The 20646-nt window shown below is 52.2% G+C and overlaps 1 protein-coding gene across 35 annotated transcripts in view; it reads left to right on the plus strand.

The window, feature by feature from the left end:
- The window catches only part of PCBP3 (poly(rC) binding protein 3), a 54389-nt gene that overhangs the window by 28535 nt on the left and 5208 nt on the right, over positions 1-20646 (plus strand). For 8 of the 35 annotated variants that reach the window (XM_088167596.1, XM_088167603.1, XM_088167595.1 and 5 more), the window contains 10 exons: positions 142-258; positions 763-894; positions 1166-1294; positions 3553-3696; positions 6068-6109; positions 10145-10223; positions 10815-10874; positions 14004-14056; positions 16742-16911; positions 18626-19588. In XM_088167596.1, the coding sequence (XP_088023722.1) occupies positions 142-258; positions 763-894; positions 1166-1294; positions 3553-3696; positions 6068-6109; positions 10145-10223; positions 10815-10874; positions 14004-14056; positions 16742-16911; positions 18626-18662 (963 nt within the window). In that variant the 3' untranslated portion in view covers positions 18663-19588. Of the gene's footprint in view, positions 1-141; positions 259-762; positions 895-1165; positions 1295-3552; positions 3697-6067; positions 6110-10144; positions 10224-10814; positions 10875-14003; positions 14057-16741; positions 16912-18625; positions 19589-20646 lie in introns of those variants that run through there. The other 27 variants (XM_014889892.2, XM_088167607.1, XM_014889891.2 and 24 more) reach the window with 26 other exon arrangements.

Here is a 20646-nt window from a genome sequence, read left to right on the forward strand (position 1 = left end):
GGCAGGGCTGAAATCACTGCAGAGGAGGGGTGGGATTTTGGAAGGTTAGATGGAATGCTGTGAGGCTGGCACAGGTATCAGGCTGAGAGAGAACCTGACCTGATTGCTTGGCTGTGGCTATTCCAAGACTCCTCTTTCCAGAGCGGGGCAAGGATCAACATCTCGGAGGGGAACTGCCCTGAGCGGATTGTGACCATCACTGGCCCCACCGATGCCATCTTCAAGGCTTTTGCCATGATCGCCTACAAATTTGAGGAGGTGAGAAATGTGAGCCAGCCCTTGGCTGGGGACAGCAGTGCCTGGTTGGATTTGCCTAAGTGGGACATGGCCTCAGCACAGAACCTTTGACACATCTCTAACTAGGGTGGATCTGGAGCACAAGTCTGATGGGGAGCAGCTGAGGGAGCTGGGGGACTCAGCCTGGAGAAAAGGAGGCTCATTGGCACCTTCTCACTCTCTACAACTGCTTGGAAGGAGAGTGTAGCCATTTAGGGGTTGGTCTCTTCTCCTAGCTAACAAGTGACAGGACCAGAGGAAATGACCTCAAGTTTGAGTTGGATTTTAGGGAAAATTTCCTCACTGGAAAGTTGGTCAGGCCTTGGAACGGGCTGTCCAGGGTAGTGGTGGTCACCATCCCTGGAAGCGTTCAAGAGGGAATGCTTTAGTCACCTGACCACAACGTTTGTGGATGTGGCACCTGGGAACTGGGGGTGGCTCTGGTGGGGAACCCAGGGCTGATGTGCTGCCCTTTTCCTTCCCAAGGACATAACCAACTCCATGAGCAACAGCACTGCTACCAGCAAACCTCCGGTGACGCTGCGGCTGGTGGTGCCGGCAAGTCAGTGTGGCTCCCTCATCGGCAAGGGGGGCTCCAAGATCAAGGAAATCCGAGAGGTAAGGCAGATTCCGTTTCATTATTGCATCTCAGTGTAGCTCCTCAGAGCTGAGCCGTGGCCAGGGGCTTCCTTGGAAAAGGGGATCCCCGTGCTGCACCATGCCATGCATCACGTTGCTTCCCAGGGCAGTCTGGCTGCTGTGGGAGCAGCATCCCTTGGGATGCCGCGTGCCGGGCCCTCGGGAGACACACGACGTCAGAGCTGGAGCTGGCTTCGGGTGAAGGTGTTCAGCTGTGGGATTTCTCCTTCCTCTCTCTTTCTGTCTCCAGTCCACAGGTGCTCAGGTCCAAGTGGCGGGGGACATGCTGCCCAACTCCACGGAGCGGGCGGTGACAATCTCGGGGACACCCGACGCAATTATTCAGTGTGTCAAACAGATCTGTGTGGTGATGCTGGAGGTACAGTCTGTAACAAAGGGGGTAATGTACATATGGAAAAAAATCCCAGCTGGCCCCACCAGAGTGCTGGGAGCTGTGGAGCGTCTCTCTCGTCCCCTTCACCGTGCGTTGTCGGACCACTCTCATTTCCTGGTGCTCTGCTGGAAACACACCCCATGTCTTTTCCCCACCATTGTCCGTAGTTTCTAGAGTCCCACACTGAAAGCCTGTCCAGTTGGGTGCCCTGAAGGAGGTGGTTTGTGTCAGAGCAGAGGGTGGCTTCAGGGCAGAGGGGTACCAGCAAGCTGGGACAGCCTGGCCTGGTGTCCTAGCAGCACCCAGGGTGCCATGAGAAGGAGATGGGGGCTGCAGCCACTGCTCCAGGCACCTGGTCTCTGGCTCACAAGGACCACAGTCAGGAGGAGGAGGAGGCCAGAGTATCTCCTGCACTGGGGAAGCTGGAATTGGAAGCACGAGGCTGTGTTCCAGTGAGGCACAGTAGGAATGGTAGTGAGGAAGGCCGGTGGAGAGCAGGGACTGTAGGGCACATGGATATATGTCCAGGGTGCCATTTTCTGGGATAAAAGCAGAGCTGGAAGTTGTCTGCCATGGAGAGATGCTGCTGTTGCTGGAGATGACCTCAGCCACATGCTCCACATCTGCACCTGCCACCTCAGATGGGAGAAGCTCCAGGGGGAAAGCCCCTGAGACACAGGATGGTGACACATTCCACTCCTGGTGCATGTTAGGGACAGACAAAGCAGGGACTGATGTAAGGCCCCTCTGCCTAGCTGCACAGCCCTTTCACAGGAGGAAGGAGCATGTTTCCCACTGGAAAAGCTTCAGAGGGGATGGCAAGGCTTGGTGAAGGTGAAGCAAAGCCAAATGGAAACATCTTCAGCTTGGCAGCAGCAGGAGAAATCTCAGGAAAATATCTCAGGAGGAATAGCCAGGAGCCACATTACCCATCCCTGCTGGCTGTGATGCTCAGGCAGCTGCACTGCTGCCAAAGGAGTTTTAGGCACCCGATGACTCCAGGTCGCAGACTGCAGCAGAGCTGAGCCTGAGGTGATGCTTGCCTTGTGTGTTAAAAAGTCTTTCTCACAAAGCAAGACGTGCTGTTCCTCTCTATAGCTCAGCCATGGGAAAGAGAAAAACCCACGAGTCTTCTTGGAGTCTGAAATCTGGAAAGTGCCCTTACTTAGTGGCTCACAGAGATGTTCTGTATCACCTTTCAGTCTTAAACAGATAATCCTGGCTTGTCCACTCCAAGATTTGTAATGCAATAAAAGAACAAGTAGTTTTGGGATGCTGAAGATGTTCTTTGATCAGCTTTCCCACAGACAGGTGCTTAGCAGGAGGATTTAGATAATGCTGCTTGCCTGCAAGTAGACATCCAAAGAATGTACAGGGAAAAAAGAACTGTCCATGAGATAGTATGATTTCTATTGCCTGTCCTTTTATAGCAGTCACTGAGTTGTTTAATTTTGGGTAGAAGCAGGAGGAGAGCTGAAATCTCTCCTGATCCCTAGAAACGTCCGTGTTAATACGTTAAACCTCGCCTGTAATACGTTCAGGATGATATGTTCAGGAGAAAACCAGGAGGGAGAGCCTGGGTGAGCAGCCCCTGTGCATCACACCAGCGCCTCGGCCACTGCAGCCCTGCTCAGACCTACCCCAGGACAGAGAGCAGCAAGACTACAGAATCATGGAATCACAGAACGGTGTGGGTTGGAAGGGCCCTTAAAGGCCATCTAATTCCAGCCTCCCGCCATGTGGGAGCACCCACAGCCCAGCTCGGATGGCAGTGGGCCACACCAAGGCCTGAAGGTGACCCTGTTCTGGCGGTGAGGAAGATGAGGACAGCCAAAGAGCTTGAGCATGGTGCCGGGTCCCTCAGATGGGCTGTACCTCCCCATCTTGCTGCTTGAGGCTCTCCTCGGAGCGTTCTGAGGAGGCTGCCTGGAGCCTGGAGCAGGCAATGTATTTTCTGCAGACCAGAGCGAAGCTGAGGGAGGCAGCGGAGGTCCAGGAGGCCGTTTAGGGGCCCATGCCTTGGCAGGGGATGGATCTCCCGTGCCCCAGGTTGTCCTTGTTGCCCATGAAACCCCTCTCTCCCCCGTGTGCTCCTGTCCAGAAATGCCGTGTTGCCTGGTGCGGGTGTTGCTGTGGCGGCCCCGGGGGCCATGCTCCCTTAGGTGCTTTCTAACACTTTTTGCCACCGTTTCAGGAAAGCTGTTCTAATGTTTTCTCTCCCTTCTCCTTATCCCTTTTCCTAGTCCCCACCAAAAGGTGCCACCATTCCCTACCGCCCAAAGCCCGCCTCCACCCCTGTCATTTTTGCAGGTGGTCAGGTAAGAGCCGACCCGCTTGCAGCCTCCACTGCCAACCTCAGCCTTTTACTGCAGCACCAGCCGCTGCCCGTTAGTGCACTCAGGTTTCTTGCCTTCTGACTTGCATGGTGTCATCCCATCCGTTGTGTGCTGTGGCAGCTGGACTGAAAGCTCTTTGCTTAGCTCCTGTGATGGGTGCCGGACAATGAGGAGCAGGGAAAGGCCAGCCTGGGTGTCAGCTCCGTGTCAGAGTGTCACACAAAGGAAGGGCTGGAATTTGCTTCACTAGACCCAAGTTCAGTGTTTGTCAGTGGTTGAGAAGGAGAGGATTAGAAAAGCATTGCTGACAAGAGGCTGTCACTGCTCTCTGGCACCTCCAGCCCAATTAAAAATACCTTTGTGTAGCTGTAATTGATCCAGGGTAGGAAGGGTTTGTCGCAGCTACTGGTCTGCTCAGGGCAGCCCCCATGGAAGAGCCATGTCCCCCTCCCTGGTGCTCAGCTGGTTTGGAGTGCTGCTTCCCCCTGTAGCCTGCTGTCACCTCGGGTGACATCGCAGCCTTGCAGACACGACGTGCTATTTCCAGCAGTGAGCCTTGGGGTGGTTTTTCCTTTGTGGGATAACCATCACGTGGTGAGCTGGAGGTTATTCTGCAAACGAAAATCAGCAGAAACAAGAGCAACTGAGCACTCGGCTGTTTCTTGGGAGGGAGCTTGCACCTTTGCTTTCTCCGTCTCATCTCCTTGTCTCACCTGGTGACCAAGGGCCTGCCCGTGGATGCCACCGTGCTGTGGTGCATCACATCCGGCAGGGAATGTACCTTCCCAAAACTCCAGCAGCCAGGTAGGGCCAGCACCACAAAACCACAGCTTACCAGAGCAGCTCCAAACGAGTTATTTAATTTCTCTCCAACCATAATAAACAGAAGGACCAACTAAGACCCAGAGCACAGGCTATTTCAGGCTGAATTAGTCACTGCCAGGATCAGGAGTGTGTCACTCCGTCTGAGCAGCTGTCCTGGAAAAGAGCTTTGAGTCCAGCTGCCTGGTGAACTGATCTTTTCAAAAGGGAGAGTGAGATGGAGGTATCAATTCTCCTGCTGTGAATGGTTCGTGCCTTGGACAGAAGTAACATCATGGGAAGAAGCAACTGTCTCTGAAATGAGAGCTCTTCCCAAGGCTGGGAGCCCTAGGGGTGGCACGGGGCGGGCAGGCAGAGGACAGCTGGTGACAGTGGTGTCAGGTGTTCAGGGTGGGATGAGGCTCAGCAGGCTGAGGGATGTAGCAGCCGATGGCAACAGTGGCAACATAAGGACCAGCCCTCAAAGGTCAGAGTTGAGTTGCATCTGTCCAAGATACCTTCCTGCCCTTGATTACCTTTTTCGACTCGATTTTTCTAATAAAAAAAACCAATGGCCAAATTAAACCACCATGACAGGCGATTCTGTCGTGTTCCCTTTGTGCTGGGATGCTGGTGAGCACTGAGACAGCCATTTTCCCTTCTCCTCCTCCATGATTTTGGGGCTTTCCTTCACACAAAGAACTTGCTCTTTGCAAACAATGCAGCAAATTTGCGGGAGGTTCCAAGGTTTTCTCCTTTCATTTTTCTTGGCAATCTTTACTCTCCCTTTTCAAAGTGTTCTCCATCTCTTTTGCCATTTCTTTCAGAATCATCTGAATTATGTGTCAACCAGTGAGATATATTTTGCTAGGTGGTTAAGTCCTAAATATAAGGCTCTCTAGTGTCTGGCTCTTTACCCACATTGGTGCTTATTTTAGTGTTATTTACAAACAAAAAGAGAAAGGATTGCTACAAAGGATGGGAAAAACACACAAACCCATTTGCCTGGCAGATACTTGCATGGATTTGTCAATCACAACTGGTGAAAGGCATGGCAGTGCAGGCAGCCCTCACCTCGATGCCTTTCCGAAGCCCTAGCAGAGCACTGGAATATACTGGGTGGATGTAAAGCATCCACTGAGACTTGTGCACCTGGAAATATGGAGAAGCTCACAGAGCTGGCTTGCTTTTTGGGATCATGCTTGGGCAGTGATGTCACTGTGCACCTGCTACATAGGTAGTTGTGGTTATCAGAGAATCACAGGAGGGTTTGGGTTGGAAGGGACACTAAAGATCATCCACTTCCAACCCCCCCACCACCACTGATCCTTATTTTTGGTACAGCAAAGACCAGCCACAGCCTGATACTCCTACTCCATGCAATGCTGGCACCAGAAAGAGCTGTTTCTTTCCTTCTGGAAAAGCCAAACTGAGCCTGAGCCCTTGAAGTCAGGTAGCTCAGCATGTTCTAGGTTGGATGGGAGGTGAAACATTTCCCTCCTGCCCCAAGGATTTGGTGCCCCAGGGAATTTAATATGGCACAGGGGGTCTCAGCAGAGGGATGGAGTTCTCTCCCCATGTCCTGCCAGTCCTAGGTAACATCTTTGTTTTTCCTTTACAGGCCTATACAATTCAGGGACAATATGCTATTCCACACCCGGATGTGAGTTTTACCCTAATTTTTCTTATACCCTTCTCTGTCACCTGCATGCTACTGTTAATTCACATAATATTAATATTAGCCAATAATATTAATAGCGTATTTTCAAAGTAACTGGCCGTGTGTAGTATCTGTAATACCTCAAGTAGCCTTTTAACCTGTTAGCACTAAACTTTATCACTTCTGAGGACTTGGCCTGATGCTAAATTGTTTGCATTATTCAGTGCTATCCCTTCGTTCTGAGAGAAACCATACTCTATGCATTTTGTGCCTCAAAATGATCGAAACGAGAAAAAAAAAAAAAGAAAAGAAAAAAGAATACTTTCCCTTCTGTTTCCCCTTGTCTTTAAAATGTTGGTAAGCCAAGGGCATATATTTAGCTGCTGAGTGCCTTGGTTGGGTGGGAAGAAGCCAGAGCTCCGGGGGTTTTGTGCTTGAAGCCTGGGTAGGGATGTGTCTTTATAAGGGGTGCTCCTTTGGGTGATGTGGAAATTGGACAAACCCCCTACCGTGTCTCCCAGAGGGATGGGAAGGTGTGTGCTGCTGGATCTCACCCTGCTGAGGGCCCCCCAGACCAGCGTGGTCTCCCTGAGTTTGGTGGCTGTCTCACTGCTGTGGGTGGCTGTCACCCGTGGTAGGGCAGCGTGGGGACAGCTCCCACTTCACCTCGGGCTCCTTGGTGCAGAGACGGGAGCTGCTCTGAGCTGCTCTGACTGAGGTTTGCTGATGCTGGGATCCCCTGGGCTCCCGTGCCTTTGTGGGGTCAGAGAGCACTTTTGTTGGGGGACAAGGAGGGATCAACAGCTGGAATGTGTGCACCTGGGATTACCAAGGGAAATGGAAAATCAGTCTGTTTGAAGGATTTCTTTGAGGAAAGCAGTGAAACTTTCCTCAAAGAAGCTTTTCTGAGGTGGTCATGGCTCTTGGAAAAAGCAGGGACTTTCTAAATGTGTTTCCAAGGGGATAGAGTACCCATGGAGTCCCATTGCAGAGGGTCCCTCCTGCTGCAGGACAGGGGTCTGCAGTGAGGCTGAGGATGTGCTAGTGGGGGAAAGTCTTCTCCAGCCATCCCACCCACGGGAAGGGGTTGATGCAGCTCAGCATTCCCCTTTCCAGTGAGTGCATTGGGTACTAAATAATGGAATTACTTTTTCCATGTTCGAGAAGTTGGTAAGGCTGTTTGATACCATGAATGCCTGCCACATATGGGAACATTTGGGAGCTGTAGGCTGGATTTTCATCCTAGGAGAAGTGGTTTCACTGGAATTAGAGGAATCCAGGCTTTGGCTTTCCATGTGACACCAGTATGTCTGTATTCTGAACAGCTTGCTGTGATGGTTAAGAAGAAATTTTCCTAATTGCGTACTCTTCACTTTTACTCCATAAGCAGAATATAACTACATCAGCTGTGTATTTAGGGTAGATCAGTGCAGTCTTGATCCCAGTTTTTCTTTGCAAGTGGTGCCAACAGCTTAGTGTTTTCCTTGTTCCTATATTCCTCTGATTGTCAGGATTAAAATACATTTGCTGGCTGCACTCTGCTCCACTCTCAGCAAATTTCCTGAATAAAGCTGTTGGTATAGGGGCTGCTCACTCCATCCTTACTCCCAGGGTGTTCTTTCAGTGATTGGTCATTTTTAACAACAACGTTCAGTGCAGAATCCAGTCTAGAATGTGCTTTTAGGGCATTTTAAACAGGTTTTGGGTGTCTGTGTTTAGTGGCTGCCTTTTGCAAAGTGGGCAGAATTTTGAATGCCCGGTGTGTGCTCCTGCCTTGATTTTGTCCACTGGAGAAACATCCCAGGACAGAGGAAGCTTTGGCTCATGAGGAGCTTCAGAATTGCCTGGGTGGTTTTGGCTGTTTGGGATGTGATGTGTAGCTGCCTGCCTTCCCAAAAGCTGTGGGATCGTAGACTCACAGAATGGGTTGGGTTGGAAGGGCCCTTAAAATTCCAAATCTCCTTAAATCTCACACCAAACTCCTGCCATGGGCAGGGACACCTTCCACTGTTCCAGGCTGCTCCAAGCCCCAATGACCAGCCTGGCCTTGGACACTTCCAGGGATCCAGGGACAGCCACAGCTTCTCTGGGCACCCTGTGCCAGGGCCTGCCCACGCTCACAGGGAAGAATTTCTCCCCAGAATCCCATCTAATCCTGCCCTCTGTCAGTGCGAAGCCATTTCCCCCTGTCCTGTCACTCCAGACCCTTGTCCAAAGTCCCTCTCCAGCTCTCCTGGAGCCCCTTCAGCCCCTTGGAGCATCTACGTGACCTCCTCTGGACCCACTCCAACAGATCCATCTCCTTCCTGTGCTGGAGACCCCAGAATTGGATGCAGTACCTCAGGTACAGTGTCACCAGGGCAGAGGGGGACAATCCCCTCCCTCAACCATGGAAGGTGAGCTGGAAGAGATGGACGTAGCAGCTTTTTCTGTGACACCTGGTTGCAGCCATCTTCTCCTCTCCCAGGCTTGTCTGTTGCTATAATTGCAGAGGCTGCATAAATACCACTATCCAAACTATGTCTGGAAGGTCTACTAGATCAGTATTAGAAAGGATTTTGGTCTCCCCCGCTTGGCACAGCAGGACCCCTGTCCCAGGGCATGGTTGGAGCCCACCAGGCAAAGAGGTTTCATCTGTAGTCCTGCCAGTGGGACCAGGTGTCACGAGAAATTCCAGAAACAGGGTGCAGCTCCAGAAAACGGGATAATTCTGAAGTTAAAAAGCAGTGGGTGCTGCTGTCCCTGCTCCCTACAGGAGCAGTGGCATGCCCAGTGTTATCTGGAGACAGCCTCGTTGTCGTGAGAACCCATCATATCACATCTTTGGCTAAAATGAGCCAAAGACAGCCAAAAAAAGCACAGAGATGTGCAGGCACCTCTTCTTGTGGAGTGGTGAGACCTCTCCCCTGAGGCAGCGGAGGCTTGGTGTCCTCATGCCTCTCCAGGCAGGACAGGGATCCCAGGGGTACCTGTCCAGGGATTTTCAGGTGTTTCACCCTTCCTGCTGCCTCCCTCCAGCCTCCCCCATTGTACGCAGCCCCCTGGGCCCGCTCTTCCCAGCATTTCCCCCTCACCGCTACCAGCCAGACCTCCCTGCTCTCCCTCCCCAGCCCTGCTGCAGCAGCAAGGAGGTGTTTGAGTCTTGTTGTCCACCAGAAACATCTAAACTGTAAGTCCTTCTTCCCCATTGTCAGGGATGATGGGCAAAACAAGCATTTTGAGTTTGGGGGTGATGCTATGCTGACAACTCCCTGAGCACCTGTGAAAGTGGGAGATGATAAAGAGCCTCCCTCCTGCTCACTGTCAGACTTCAGCCCAGTTTGGTTTGTTTTCTTTTCTTTTCCTGTCTTTTCGATTTTTTGGTTTGTTCGGTTTTTTTTTTTTAATTTGGAGCAGTAAAATCGAGCACAAAATGTATTCCAAACAAACACAGCTCTATAAAACTGCTTCCTGACGGGGCAACAAAACCTCCCCGTCACAACAAGGGATACAAGGATCTGAAATACCTACTGGTCATGACTGAAGCCCATAATTCCCCATATTCCTAATGAGCTGGCATTTAGAAACACCGTTTACCCATCTCCCAGAGGCACTTCCCATCGGAGGCACTGCACAAGAACGTGTCCTGGGGGGACAAGCAGTGACAATGCGGCTCTGGTGGCACAATGAGGGTCCCTGGGAGCTGGCCATGACGCCCACCAGCTGGCCCTGCACCGAGGCAGAGGAGCTGAACTGACACTTAGAATGGGCTTCTTGCTGGTATCGTACTTCAGACCCTGACCAAGCACTTCTGCCAAAGATTTGGGCTTTATTGCACTATACCCAGGCCAAGTCCTTTCTGCTAATGTTTTTGCCATGTCTCACCATGGCTTCCTGGTTTGGTTTTTTTTTAAGTTTTTTTTTTTTTCTATTTTTCTGTTTGTTTTCCTTTTTTTTCCCCCCCCTCTTCCGTTATAATTTTGTTCTTGCTTTTCGGTGTGACTTGTTGTACTCTATGACAATAACCTTCTTAGCTCTAATGTCCCTCCTACCCCTCAGCAGTTGACCAAGCTCCACCAGTTGGCTATGCAGCAAACCCCCTTTACTCCCCTTGGACAGACCACCCCCGCTTTCCCTGGTACGTACCCACACGCCCTTTCAAGATATCCTTCTCTTACCTGTAGAGTTTCTCTCTCTTTCTAAACTTTTGTTGATTAATGGAAATCAGCAGGGCGAGTAAAAAGTGGCAATATCCACGGGGAGAGGTTAAGGAGAGGATGTAGTGGGGGTTGTGGTGCTCAAGGGCGAGCTCCCAGCAGAAGCTGTGAGCACCATCCCTCCCTCCACGGAGGATGCAGCATCCCCCTGCCCCGTGCTGCTCCGCACTGCGGCGGGACATCCGCGCTTTCCCAGCGGAGCGGCTCAGGGCCGGCCGGGCATGCTGAGCCAGGCAGTTACAGCCCCTCGCAGTGGGAAGGAGTCGTGGCCAGAGGGGGCTGCCCTGACGGGAGGACAGCCAGCCCTGGCGTGGCCCGAGCCTTGTCCTCAAGGCCGGCTTGTTCCCGGTGACCTGGGAAGCAGATAGAGCACAGGGGAGGTCGTTCAAGTACCGCTTGGAAATGGCTTTTCTCACAGTATGTTCATCATATTTTGAGCTTCCTAGATGAAGTGACGTTGCTTATCTCCTCGAAGGGAAAAGCATTAAACCTGTTTCTTCTTTGCTCTTCAGGAGAAAAGCTGCCCTTACATTCCTCCGAAGAAGCTCAAAATCTGATGGGCCAGTCATCAGGTAAAACACAAAGCTAGAGGGAAGTAAGCAGGCTTTGGTTGAAATATATTCAGTAAATATGGACTGTGCCATTGTTGTGCTCCGAGAGGAATTATGGTATTCATGGAGAAGACGGCAGGTTGTCTCGGTGGGCAGGGAGAGATTGGGCAGCACCCTTCTCCTTGGTCAAAAGAAAAGTGCCTTGGCGTTATTGCCTGGCTCTGTGACGTTGATGTGAAACTGCCATAGAACCACAGAATATCCTCAGCTGGAAGGGACCCACAAGGATCATCCAGTCCAGTCTCTGGCCCTGCACAGACACCCCAACAATCCCACCCTGTGCATCCCTGAGAGCATTGTTCAAATGTTCCTTGGGCTCTGGCAGCCTAGGGCCATGCCCATTCCCTGGGGAGCCTGGGCAGTGCCCAGCACCCCGTGGGGGAAGAACCTTTTCCTGGTATCCAGTCTGACCCACCCCTGACACAGCTCCATGCCGTTTCTGGGCACAGAGAGCAGAGATTGGTGCTGCCCCTCAGGTGTGGTGAGGTCTCCCTCAAAGCTGTCTGCATAACAGGAAGATACCAATCATCACCCTTATTCTTGCATTTAATTTTGCATAAACTTTGCTCAGAAACAACAGAACAGTGCCGGTGGGAACAGCCATGACATGCAGCTCTAGCCATCTCCGAGCCATTCAGGGTGAGTTGCAATTTTAGTGGGACAGGACCCTGAGGAGCCAAAGTGTGGCTGCAGCCTTGGAGAAATTTTGCTGTCAGATGTCCCACGTTCATCCATGTGTGAGGAAAAGATTTATCTTTTGTTTCCTACCATTGCATAGAGGAGCTGTCCCGAGACCTGGAGGCTCACAGGCAGGATGAACAAGACTTGGGGCACACGGCCATCCCATGCATGCCTCGGTGGTTCGGGGACAGCACATAATTACAAAAGCAAGCAGAGCTCAAGCCAATAGACCCCATGAGACTGCAGAAATACAGATTTCATGACACTGACCTGTGCAGCCATGTTTTCTGCATGCCCCTTTGCCCTTTGCAGTCACCCAAGGCATTAATCCTGCCCTGACACCCTCATTAAAGCCTCAAGGACTGCTTGTACATATCAGAGAGGGAGGATCTGGAATGATGAAATACAGTCTTCAGGTCATAGAGAAGGATGTGGCCATTCCTCAAAGGCTGTGTGATGCAGGGATGTGCAGTACCATGGCACCAGGTGTCACAAGGGCTTTCAGCCCTTTCATCTGAGTGTGGGATGGAGGATGCTGCCTATGAGTCTGAGGAGCTTAGCTTATATTCCCTAAGATCCCTGGATGCGTCAGTGCTGCTTGTAGCCCTCATTAGTGTTCTGCTCCCTTCAGAGGACATTTTCTGCCACACCCAGGCTGCTGCTGAGCTGAGCCTTATAACATGGCCAAGGGGGAGGGACTCCCTCACCACAGGAACATGTCCGTGATAGGTACACGATAGCCCCTAACTGTGAGGAGGCTCAGTGTACAGGCCAGTCCAGGTGAAGTGTGTGCTGTAAAGTCAGCATTGAGCATTTCCTGTGGTGTAATACCTGGGCGGGAGATGTTTTGTGTGGGTTTTGGCATTAGTACCCCTGGCAGGGCTGAAGGACAGCAGAGGGCTGCCTGCTGGAGGATCTGCATCCTCATTCCTCATGCATTTCCTCTTCTCTCTGTGCTCCCAAGTGAAAACTCTGGTGAGGAAGCCTCCTGCAGGCAGATGTCAGCAAGATGCATCTGGGAAACTGCATTCAGGAAAGCACAGGAAGTACAGTGTCACATAATCATGGAATGGTTCGGGTTGGAAAGGCCCTTACAGCCCATCTTGTTCTTCCCCTCTGCCATGGGCACGAACACCTTCCACTAGACCAGGTTACTCTAAATGCCATCTACCCTGACCCTGAACACTTCCAGGGATGGGACAGCCACAGCTTCTCTGGACAACCAGTGCCAGGGCCTCCTCACCCTCATTTCCCAACATCCTGAGATCATGCATGAGCACATTAGAGATACCCAGAGCTCCTCTTCCTCTATGCTGAGGCACTCCATGGAAATATGTGAGGAATTGGGTGCTGCTGCTGTCTTGTTTTGCAGGACCTCTGCACTTCCAGTCTCCTTGCACTTCTTCATTCTGCACCTCCTTAACCACCCTCTTTCCATGGATACAGATCTGGCAGTCTCTTCTGCTCTTAGAAGCCTTCATCAGTGGTTTATATCATAAGGATAAGGGGTTTTTTTTCCAGTTACTGCAAATTCCTGTCAGGCACCAGACAGCTTCTTTCTTGCAGATTTGACGTAGGACGTCCCTGCTTCTGCACTGAGGTGATTTAATATGGGAAACCATGGGAGAGGCAGGCTTTGACCTAGAGCACCGTGACATGGTGTGCTCTTACCTCTGGAGCTGCATTCACAGAGTATCTTGCTGGCTCCAGCCATTCCTACTATGGAGCAGAGAGCTCTCCCTGGTCCAGGAGAGGGTGGGAAGAAGCATGCCTCTGCCTTCGCTCCTCGCTGTGCAATTTTGGAGGGAGGCAGGATCTAAATCTCCATACTGTTCATCTTGCTTTCCCTTGGAAATAAGAGGGTCCTGGGTCCAGCTAGGTTGCATGTCTTAGCAGTCTTGCTCAAATTCAGCATGAGAGTCTGTGGGGCTTAACTTGCAGAGGACTTGTGCTGCCGGATCCCGTGGGGACACCGGTTTTGGGGCACCAAGCTGCTGTAAGACCCCAGCAGCTCAATGCTGCTTCATCCAGAGAGGGCTGGAGGGTGCATGGACAGCATTCCTGTGGGGCTGGTGGGTGTCCCAGCCAGCATGTTTTCTGCTGCTTTGTGGGAAGGAGTTTCACCCACCTCTCCTTGCTGATGCTGGAGCCTTGCATCCTCCTCTGAAGCTATTCCCAGTGGGAGGATGAAGGGTGGGAAGTGAGGCACTGTGGGATGCAGGGAAGGTGACACCCAGCTCCAGTAGAGTCAGGTAGCAACCGTCTTCCTCCTCCTTGTCCCGGAGTGTGTGATCCCCTTCCCCTCCCAGCCCGGAGCAGGACGCAGCCTTGGCAGTGTTGCGGGAAAGCAGTGGAGCTCCGTCGTGTCGCCTCTGCCAGCTCTAACCATGTTCCCTTGCATCTGCCCAGGTTTGGATGCCAGTCCCCCGGCCAGTACTCATGAACTCACCATTCCCAATGATGTAAGTAAATCCAAGTGCTTCCTTGGCATGTCTGCGTGTGCGTGTGTGTATACATATATATGTTTATATATACATACATGTATTTATGTATAAGCTGCAGCCATTTGGCTTTGTTAAATACATTTAGAGATGCCCCTTCCCCATGTTCCCTCATCCATGTGCGGTCTGTTGGGGATCAACCTGCAGCACAGAGTGCCCGTTGGATTTTACTCCGTCGGTAGCTTCTCTAGGTACAATCCTTAGTGCTCCATTTCTCTTTCCAAGTGAACTCAGTGCTCATGAAACATGCCCAGTTGACAACTCTGGGTAAGGGAGAGAGCTCCCATGCCAGCCCTGATTAAACTCTTAATTGTTTAATCAGGCGGGTCTGAGATGATGTTCCAGCTCAAGAGTAGTGACGGGTGGGGTGGTGGGGAAGAGGAGGTAAGTAAGTGACGTTTCTGATGCCACAAAATGCCACATGAGCGTCTGAAGGACGGTGTGTCTCAGCTCAGTACTGCTGGCAGGCAGCTGTGGAGTCTGATAGGTGGAAGCTTTGTGGTAATGCGGGTGCTGGACTAGGATATTTGCTGGGAGGAGGCTGGAGCCGTGCTCGGCAGGGAGGAGGTGGGATGGAGAGCATGACACAGCCAGTACCTGGATCCATGAGCCTCACTTGCTTCTGGGTTGGTTTCTGTGGATTAAGACCCAGTCTATGCTCAAATCAGGATGAGGGCAAGTGGAGGGATGATATCCATTCTGTTCCCTTCTCCATCACTGACAAGCACCTTCAGCCCATCCTCATCAGGAGTCTCTGAATGGCGTCTGGTACTGTTGCTCCTTTTTCCTGCTGTTCACCAGCAGCTATCAGTGCCAGGGAAACACAGCGATCCTGGTGGCAGCTGCCGGGCACCTCTGCCAACTCCTCTGTCCACCCGAGAGACATGGCAGTGCAAGAGCCTGTGAGCACCTGCCGACTTGGAGATGCTTCGCCCTAGGCCAAATCACCACAGGAGGGATCTGCAGAGAAGCCAGTGGGGGCTGACCCCAGATGTGCTCCTGTTCACCCAGCAGGGACCCCTCTCCAGGAGGCTGCAGGGAGCTCTGCTCTGCTCCTGAGGTTCCAACAGCCACATCTGCTGAGCGTGGAGGACCATAGCAATGAAGGCATCTGCAGAAATACAAAGAGACTCCTTGCAAAAGGACTCATGTGAGAGGAAAGGATGCCAGGAGACCTCTGAGAACTCAGGAGCACTCGGAGCATTCACTCGCCAGAGACCCAGTGCACACCAGACCTGGGAGACATTAGATGTCATCACCTCTGTATTGAAAAACTCTTCCTTAGCTCTCCCCACTTTCAAAGGCTGTTTCAAAAGCTTTTAAATGCCCACTGCCACCCTCTCAGGAAGCAGAGGATAGGTTTGGGTTCCTTTAAGAGTCACCAGGCATGTTTTAGTGGTGTAGGTTGGAGTTGTGCTGCAGTGGAAGGATATCTGTTTATACCCATCTTGCTGCTTCTCTGACTGTCAGGAGAAACTTGAACACTGTTCATCTTGTGTCTAGCTGAGCATCTGCCTAAATAGTTTGGCTCCTCAGGTCTCTCCAGCAGATTTTCATTTGTTTAAGCATTTCAGAGTTATTTCTGTTCTGTGAAGACCAGGATGGGCTGAACATCATCCCACAAACCCTGGGACAGTGGATACCCTTCCAATGTGTGTTCAGGTCCATATGGGATAAACCACCATGGCAGCCCCATGGTCTGACCAAAGGATCTGGGAATATTTGGAGGAGTAATTGTCTCTGCTTGCACTGCGCAGAAATCCAGCAGCTGGCAAGAGGAACATCCCGTGTATAAAATGCCCTTGGAAAAGAGCTCAAATGGCCAAAAAGGGCACACAGAATACTGTGTTGGTCAAGCTGGATATCCCCATATGTGTTACCAACCTTTGGAGATGCTTTGAGGGAGTTGCACAAATGAGGAAAGACCATTGAAGAAATTCAAGCCGCTGAGGACCATTGAGGAAATTCAAGGGATGAACAGTTGAGGAAATTCAAGCCTCCAGCTGGGTCTAAGTTTTTCACAAGAGCATGAAAGACATGCTTTTACATAAAGTCCGCCTATTCTGTGGGTGCCACAGCTGTGTGGTGCTCTTCTGTGCCCACTGGCAAGAAGGTTGCCAGATCTGGATTGCACCAAAAGAGCTAGAGGGGGTAGCAGAGACATTGAGGGTGTCCCAGTGGGATAGAAGAAATGTGGGAGGGGGTCACTGCACCAGCTGATGCGGGGGCTCCTGGGGTTGACCTATCCCCAGGAAAGGCAGCAGGCTTGTTTCCTTCTAGTAACGTGTCCAAACCACCTTTGGGTTTGCTATGACTGGCAAGGGGATAAGTACTTGCAAAACATTGACCATTCATTAAACCATGAAAATTATTATTACTGAAATGAGCCCTCCTTGAAGCCCTCTGAGGTGCTGGGCACCGTGTGCAGACAATGGAGGTTCTTCCCCACAAGGAGCAGAGCAGGGCAGGTGTCTGAATGTGTCCCGTGGAGGACCATGCTCACACACTGGTAGGAGTCACCCCGGGCTGTCCCTCTCCTGTTTTCATGAGCATTAAGGTCACTCTTGTCTCAGGTGTGCTCGCGTCCCGCCGGTGACTGCCAGAGCTGCCGCTTCTCAGACGTTCCCTCCGTGCTTTCTTTCCTAGCTAATAGGCTGCATAATCGGACGCCAAGGGACCAAAATCAATGAAATTCGGCAGATGTCGGGAGCGCAGATCAAAATCGCCAACGCCACGGAAGGGTCATCGGAGCGCCAAATCACCATCACAGGAACCCCTGCAAACATCAGCCTTGCGCAGTACCTCATCAACGCCAGGTGAGACCCCCGCCGACTTCCACCGCCTCCCACCACGGCCGACCCCGTCCCACCACGGCCAGTCCCATCCAGCCGGTGCGCTGGGAGCAACCCACGCTCCCAGTGCCGTGAGCCAGCAGGGGCTTCCCGAGGCTGGCTGGGATGGACGGTGTCTTGCTGAGACCTCTGAGCAGGGACCAGACATCACCAGCACGACATCTTCCCCGGCTGGCACTTTGGCTGGGACCGGGAGCCGCCATGCTGCTGACACAGTGGCCAAGGGTTGCGCCTGCCCTCCTGCCACCCTTGCTCAAGGATTTTACTTGTGAGTGGGCAAAGTTGCCACAGTCTTTGCCTATGGAGGAGGCAGGGAACAAGGAGAGGAATGGAGCTGAGCTGGTGGCAGGGAGGCGTCACTTGGAACCTGCTTGCTGGCATCCCAGCATCGCTTACCGCCTCTTCCACGTGCTTCCGGGCCTCTCAAAGGCTTTCCTTCATTCAGTGAAAACAATCAGTCCAGTAAAACGCAAGACCTGGGAACGGCCTGACTGCTTCCTTTTCATCATGGAAAGCTTGGCACTGCAAGACTTCACAGAGGCCAAGGGATCCCAGCACTGCCGCCGGCTGGGGGAAGATGCAGCCCGTGCCGTGGGGGCTAGGGTCCAGTGAGGGGAGCGTGCAGGGGAGGCGTAGCTGCAGAGCTGGAGACCTGCTCCATGCAGGCAGCGAGCTGTGTCCAGGCTGCTCACTCAGACCTGTTTTCCTGTGTCTGTGGACTTGTGGAGAGTGAGTTTAAGGGGATGAGGGACCTTCCTGGTAGCTTTGCATCTGCCTGGCAGAGCCATTCAGATGGGCCCATCCCCGTGGGCAGGATTGATGCCGTACCAACCCTCCAGCAGCCCCGGATGCGCTCAGGAGGGGAGGCTGTTGGCAGCGCCCCAAGGACGGGGGGCTGCTGGCAGCGACTCTGACATTTGTTGGGTTGTGGGCTGGGAGCACCAGTAAGGTCTGTATGTGCTTTCTCCTCCTTGCACCCAACCCACCCAAGCCCCAACCCGCAGTAGACCCCTGCCATCCCATCCCACCCCGCTACCCCGCTGCCCATGCCCGTGGCACCTCTCCCCCTGCTCGGGTGAGGCACGGGGCCAGTCCCCCGCCCACGGGCATGGCTGAGTGGCTTCCCCACAGATCCTTGCCAATTGCCCCCCACTCCCTGAAACAGAGAGAGAAAGAAAAGAAAAAGAAGTGGCTCTTAGTTGCTGGGAAGGGCTGGCTGAGCTGCCCCTGTGCAGAGGCGACCTGGTGGGGTGGCAGGATGGGGCTCAGCCTCTCCCACAGTTTCCAAACCAGAGCAAAAGTAAGCAGAAGGGAAGCTGGCACAGCTGCCTGTCCCCTATAGGAGAGATGCTGCTGGAAGTGAAGCTGTGCTCTGGGATGACTCCTGCCAGCACCTCTGGTGGGTGACACCCCTGCCACGACACAGTGACAGTAAAGGGTCGCAGCAAGGAGAGGGGAAGGCAGCCAGCCATTGCACTGGCTCTGTGCTCCAGCCCCTCGTGCTCTCCTCGGGGGACCCCAGGCCACCCAGTGGTGCTCTGCCCACTCCATCTCCATGGGGTCTGGGCAAGAGGAGGAGCACTGCCCCACAGGGTCTTCGTTTTCTTTTCTGCTCTGGTGATTAAGCACTTGTTTTTTGTCTCCCTCCCACCCCTCTCTCTGCCCCTGTCTATTCTAGGCTGACGTCTGAGGTCACTGGAATGGGCGCACTCTAATTTCCACCCACCATCCTCCACTCCGCACCACCCGACCCTCTCCAGCCACCGGCACTCCACCCAGCCTGTACTGCCTGTACATTTACCGTCTTCCCTTTGCCTCCACAGATACTCTTTTCTTTACTAACGAATATATATACACATATATAAACACACATGCGCATATGCACACACCGGGACGTTTCTTTATGAGCTCTTTACTCTGTGCTCCCGAGGCTGGTCCCAAACTCTTTGGTTATGGTCCTTGTTTTCAGCATTACGGTGTTAATTCTTCATCTGCTTTTTGGGGACGAGAGAGGGGGGGAGGGGGGCGCTATTTTTTTTCTCTCACTAGCGAGACTTCAGGAGCTGGCGGGATTTCTAGTATCAGTCTAGTGTAACTACCTACACATCTGAGTTGACATTGGCGGTACTTTCTGTAGCCTATGGACATACATGATGCCACCCAGAGCTGTGCCTGCTTCAGATGACTTAACTTTTCTCACCCTCCTTCCTTTGGTGCTTCCCCCTTGCTTGTCCTGGCTCACCTTAGCCACCTCACGCCCCTGCCCTCTGGGTAAGGGCATGCTTTACACCCTGTGTTATTTGGGAAGCAGAAGCCAAGTGCAGGTTCAACCCACAGGCTTCTCTCTTGGAACATGGCATGGTCCAGACAAGCCCTTTTTCCCACTAAACTAAGGGAATCACACACACACACACACATACACACACACACATACACACAAATGCTCATGTTCTTTTAACTAATGAGCACCTGGAAGTGGGAAGAACTCAGCTATATGGGATTCATACCCCCAGGGGCCTTTGAAAGCACTCTTTTGGCAATCCCCCACAAGCAAAACCTTTGGACGATAGCTCAGGAAGCTCTGTGAGCCGGTTGTGTTTGTTGTTGTTTGTGTTCAATAAATGTCTGTGCAGCTCTGGTACCGATGGGCTCCGACTGTTCTTCTCCTGGCTTGCCCCGACTATGCCAGCCCCATCCTTCCCTCTGCATCCTTCCACAACTTTTTAGCTGGTTGGAGGGAAGGTGGGGGTTGTATGCAAGAGTTCTCCATTTTTTTATTATTATCATTATTATTGCTATTATTATTTATCATCACCATCATAATTTTTTTTTGTTTCTTTTTTTTAGAGAAGGTCCACATGACCAATGCACTTCCTGAGTGATTCCATGCTTTCTGGTTTGTTTGGGTTTTTTTTTTTTCCAAAAGGAGAGTTATTGGTTTGCATAATCCTTTGGTTTTCCTTCAGATTATTTTATAAATTATGGTGTGACTACCATCATCTCTCAGTTCCCCCTTGTCTGGACAGATCTGCCATGTGTGTGTCCCACATCCTTCCCCAAGACCCTCTCTGCCCAGCCCTGCCTTCTACTTCCAGGCTTTGCTTCTCTCTCCTACCTCTCCAACAGGGAAACACGTTTTCCATCTGTTAATTCCTGACTGTCCCTTTTCCTGGATTGCAAATGAAGGGACCATGATATACTACCATGTCCCCGAACAGCTGAAGCAGCCACACAGTATATTTTTGCACTGTATCACTTGGGAAATACATTGTTTTTCCAGGTGAGCCCCAAGATTTCCTGGCCTTTCCCTCTCTTCGACCCTCAGTACCAGCAGGCACCACTGGCAGCTTCCCACCCTTCTCCTGCCAGGATGCTGGGCCACTTCTCCTCCTGTCTCCAGCACATCCTGCTCAGCACTCACACAGGCTGTATCAGGGATCCCAGGCAATGTCACTGTATCAGTGGAGCTGAGGATGGGCAGGGGGCTGTGGGCTCCAGCAGGGAATTGGTAGGGATGAGAGCACAGCTCAGGAGCCCAGAAAGGTGGTGTGGGTGACCATCAGGGTTTGCTCTGTCCGGGTGTCTCAAAACCTGTGCATGCTCAGCTCTCCAGGGCATTCCAAGCTTCTGTGGTTAAAGGTGCTCCCAGATCCTTCATCTGGTGCTTTGCTGCTTGTCTCCAACCCCTTGCCCTGCTCT

Source organism: Sturnus vulgaris, chromosome 7, assembly GCF_052056855.1.
Source record: "Sturnus vulgaris isolate bStuVul1 chromosome 7, bStuVul1.hap1, whole genome shotgun sequence".
Lineage (NCBI taxonomy): Eukaryota > Metazoa > Chordata > Aves > Passeriformes > Sturnidae > Sturnus > Sturnus vulgaris.